The following is a 4,876-nucleotide window of genomic DNA, read 5'->3' on the forward strand; positions in this document are numbered from 1 at the left end:
AGAACGGTCGGCTACCGGGTGAAGGGTTCCACCCAGAAAACCAAGGAATGGACGGGTCCTCTAGAACCCCAGGAGTAACTTCCAGAAAAAAATACGAGCCTTTCCAATTATACGTTTTTCCCTTGGCGCCTTCGATGAGGGTCATATTCTTTGCCGAACCCAAGTAATAATTTCCGGGAGATTTAGTCCGATTCAACGGATTCAGAATCGTCAACTCTTCCAAATGGTCGCAAGTCAGCTTGACTCCTGCAGCCTCGGCCATAATCGAGAGGCCCACGACGGGAGGAGTAAAAGTACGTCATCAAGAAAGAGGGAGGAGGAAAAGTGAGCCCACACCCAGTAAAGAATTTCTCCGAGAGACATATGAAGCCGGGAGGAGCATCCCAGGGACGTTGGGCCGGAGACGGAATTAGAATATTTGGCTTAGTGCTCAACTTCCCAATGCGAACCGCGTCAATCGCCGAATCAATCTTCAGCGTCGATCTACCAACATGTGCAAAGGCGCCTTCAACCAGCGGAGGGAAATCAATCTCCTCGGGAAAGAACGGGTCATCGGTTAACGGCTCGTCAACCAAGGAAGGGATCCTGTAAGGAAGTCCCGACGAGCTTGAAACGGCTGGGTCGGAAGAAAGGCGGTGTTGAATCATTGCAAGCCGAGCGATATCTGAATCCGTCGACGATGAATCGGAAGAAACCGGAGACCGAACCTTGCGACAAATAGATCTAGCCGAACCGCCAGGTTTCGAGGAGGTAGCTCATCGAAGGTGACTAGCGGCGGAAGGATCGGAGGATACCGATTGGGAGGATGTCATAACGAAAAATACGAAGTACGAACGAACTGACAAAAAGAGACGAGATAATAGAAAGGAAGAATACCTGAGCGAGGGAAGCAAAGCTCGAAAAGATGAAATAAGAAGGGTGGAGAAGCGGTATTTATAGGGAAGGAAGGAAGATTCTAGAGACGCAATCATTGCAGTACGCGTTCGGCGACGGTATAGTTTCCGGATCTCACGCGCGTCAAGAACCGCCTACGATGATTCGACCCCAAAACATCGAAAACCGCGTAATCACACGCGCAACTTTTCGCTTCCTCGAACCTTGTCTAAAGATCATCATCCCAACGACCAAGAGTGAAAGCCCACGCCCATTCAAGCAAGTTGGGTTTCTGCGACAAACTCCAACGGAAAAAAAAGGTCGTAGGTTCGACCCCCGACATAGTTCTTCGCTTAAAAACTACGAACTAGGGGTGAGGGGGGGCTACTGTTAGGGGTAGGCCCGTAACCTAACAAAAGGTCCAGCCCATAAGAAGGCCCAAATAAACCTTCAAGAAGGCAAGGGGTATTTTGGTCTTTGTAATGGACGAACCGACACAGTTCCCTATAAAAGCAGGCGCACGGCGTTCGATCAAGGGAAGGAAAGGAGAGACAAGGACAAAAGGTACGAATAGCAAGTACAAGACTTTTTACCCGTTGAAGGTTAGAAGCGAAGGATTTGAAGACTCGTCCGTCTAACTCGTCCCTTCTAACTCGTTCATTACTTGCTAACTTGTCTAAGTTGTATTGTAACCCGTCTTTTATACTTCGACACCGATTAATAGAAGAAATCTTCGACCATCCTTTTACTGAATTTAAACATTCTAATTGTGATCCAATCTTGACAGTTATTATATCGGGTTTAAAGATTTGTTATTTTCACAAAACTTATTTGTTTCTACCAAAACAATATAGTATTGAGAATAAGCAAAAACGAAAATTCTATTCACACTATTATAAAAGTTGTAGAAAATCGAATCTTGCAGAGAAATAATTGCCAAATTCAATGTTTCTATATGCTTTGACGTATATAAAACTATATATAATGTGTGATGAAATATTTGAAAGGACAATGATCGATTATTTAATGGACCCTATGTCATATAAAAATTTTTGAAACTCGATGTGATAGAGGTGAGAGAAAAATACTATATGGTACTACTTAATTAAAATCAAGCGTGGGGTCAAAGGAGAATGTTGCACACATGCAAGTTGGCAACTTGGTGGTTAAAAAGCATTTCATGCATATGGCCATGGGGACCTTCCTTTGTATCTAATTAATTTGCATTTTCTTAAGAAAAAAGATAAGATTAATAATTAAGCCTACATCAGTGAATAAGAAAATGTGGACAATTACTCATTATTAATCGAGATTACTGATTTACATGTCTGTGATTAAATGGTTTTAAAAATGATATGGGTCGGTTCAATCCTTTTGAGACTTGAGCTGCCTTGTGTTGTGGGGTATCTACTAATTTTCTCGAACCTTGCTATTATAATCGTCTAACTAAAACGTAGAGTATATTTTTTCTCTTTAGCATATCGAGTCGAGCTCGAAATGTGCAGGTTACATTTAAATATATAGGACGCATTGTTCTTGCTTTTTAATTTGTTCCGGCGGTTTATAATAATATCATGTACTTTTCACATCCACATAAAATATGCATCTACACCAGATTTTAGACTTTAAAAAGACAGTCATACGTGTAGACAAATCAAAATGTTAATCTCTATCTCGTATGTGTCTTATGAGTTATGACGACTGATACCTATAACAACAAAGAACACGTTTATAAGTTACAAACCCCTGCACAAAGGAATTTACTACCATTCATAAAAAAAAGACTATACATCAGATCTAAAAAAGTTGATGTGTAGACCTAAGTAATAGCTTCACCATCTCTATACATATATATAACTTATAAATTTTGTTTCTTCGATATGAAAAGACCCATTACATCATGTGATAACAGCCAATAAGAAATTAGTAAAAATAGTAAGAAAAAATGGTTGAATCACACTCCATAATAAAAAAGTTATCGAAAACCTTTTGATGAAAATAGTAGTAGTTAGTACTCTTCGTAATAATTATCTCTCACTCTCATCCCTTTTTCTTTCTCAACTTTACTTTAGAAAATTCATTATTCATTAACATACTAAACTAGAAATATCTAATATCACTATACTTCTTACATTACCCATTCATAATACGTTGTGAAGTTAAGAAGATTGTTTAATCTTTCTGCCAAGAAATTGAGATTAAAACAGACATTTTTATTTTAATAAAAATTCATAAATATTATTCAATAAATACATACTCAGCCTATTTAAAATTGATCCCAAAAGAGGCACAAATTAAAAATGACCTACCAAAACGATATTTCATATATAGAAAATTTTAAACAGGTGATATAATAAATATTAAATAAATAAACAGAAGGCAAAACACGGTTCGATTCAGTTCGGTTTTGGTCTGGTCCGAACATATGTCATCACCGGTCCACTGATTCGATCTCAAATGACCACCGAGTAATCCATTCACCATAGCGCCGCCAATACCGTCGGCTTCTTCGAGTCAACTTAGATGACCGAATCGGTTCTCAATAATACCATAGCACACCACCGTATGCATCATAGTCAACTCAGTGCGCCGCCGAGAGTTTCCAAGCGGAGGTGGTAATGAGCGGGCGAGTATGCCAACCCAACATCAAACATCCATTGTTCTCCTCCACACGATAGCCTTGGCCACTATTGAACACAGACAAAAGCATACTCGCTTGCTTAAACGCGTTAGACCCAAGATGCGCCGGCACAAAACCGGACGAACCGAACCGGCTTCCCCATTGACTCAGCGTCTCGTGTCGCTCCACACGGTCAGGACCTTCACAAGCCACCAGATTGCAAATCTGCTTCCCCAAGTAAACTTCAGACATGACTTTGTCTTGGCTGCTCGGAACTCCTTCCAACGAATCAAACAGAGTCGAATAGTAATGCAGCGATTCAGTAAACCGGTCTAAGAAAACCGGTCCGTTGTGGTTCGATTCTTGCTCAACCACCGTGAAAATCACCGGTTTAATCTGTTTCACAACGCCGAGGACTTTCTCAATCCCACCGGGACGACCTAAAAGCTTATGGAGCTCAAAAACAGAGTTCACCGCAACAGATTCAATCTCACTCGGTCTAAGCTCAAGCATCGACGCATCAAGATCGGCTAAGCTATTAGCCACGAATCCACGGTATTCGAATTCGACGTGAATCGCCTCCGCGAGCTGAGCCAATTTGCATCCAACTTCGTGGAGCTGATCAGAATTATCCGGCGCCGGAGGACCAATTCCGGTTAACCGGAAAATAGGAGGACCACCTTCTCGGAGAGCAAGAGCTTGCATAAGCGCCGGCCATTGAAGACCTTGGTTCATGGAGAAATCGATGACGTGAACTCTCTTCTTACCTTGAAAAGCTTCAAGAATGGCTTGGTTCGCCGTGAAGTGAGCGAATTTGAGATAAGGACAAGTCTCGTAGAAGTGCATCTGAAGAGTATCGGAGAGAGAATGGTCGATCTGATTCTGCGGCGGAGAGAGACGGTAGATCCGCCGTGCGAGAGCTTCCGCGAAATAAGTCGCCACTTTCCTCATGGCTCCAGCTTGAGACACAGCTAAGCATCCGATTTGCTTCACGAGAGCCTCCGCTATAGTCAAATTGTTCTGCTGGACAGCTTCAGCGCAGGCCATGAGCGCGTGGACCAAACGAACACCGTTATCCTGCGAGTCAACCAGGATTACAGAACGAGTTGACTCAGCCGTCGCCGGCGCCGCTTTTGTCGTGGTGGTGGTTGTCATCACCGTCGTACCGATGACTCCACCAATCTGAGTAGCCGTTGAGGTCGACGTAACCATCGAATCAGGGCTAGAGCATGACTTCAAACGCTTGTTCTGATTATTATTCGAAGAAGAAGAAGAAGAATCAATCGCGAATTGAGATCGCTGCTGATAAATCGCGTTTCCAGGAATCACTTTGAGGTCGTAATCGGAAGCCGGTATGATTCTTGAAGAATCTCCTCCGGCGGC

At 42.5% G+C, this 4,876-nt stretch overlaps 1 protein-coding gene across 1 annotated transcript in view; it reads right to left on the reverse strand.

The window, feature by feature from the left end:
- The window catches only part of LOC104789916 (DELLA protein RGA), a 3,903-nt gene continuing 2,194 nt past the window's right edge, over positions 3,168-4,876 (reverse strand). Inside the window, exon 2 of the mRNA XM_010515580.2 lies at positions 3,168-4,863. Coding sequence (XP_010513882.1) covers positions 3,455-4,863 — 1,409 coding nt within the window. The 3' untranslated portion in view covers positions 3,168-3,454. The remainder of the gene's footprint in view (positions 4,864-4,876) is intronic.

The sequence above is a fragment of the Camelina sativa genome, chromosome 6 (genome assembly GCF_000633955.1).
Source record: "Camelina sativa cultivar DH55 chromosome 6, Cs, whole genome shotgun sequence".
In the NCBI taxonomy this organism is placed as follows: Eukaryota; Viridiplantae; Streptophyta; class Magnoliopsida; order Brassicales; family Brassicaceae; genus Camelina; species Camelina sativa.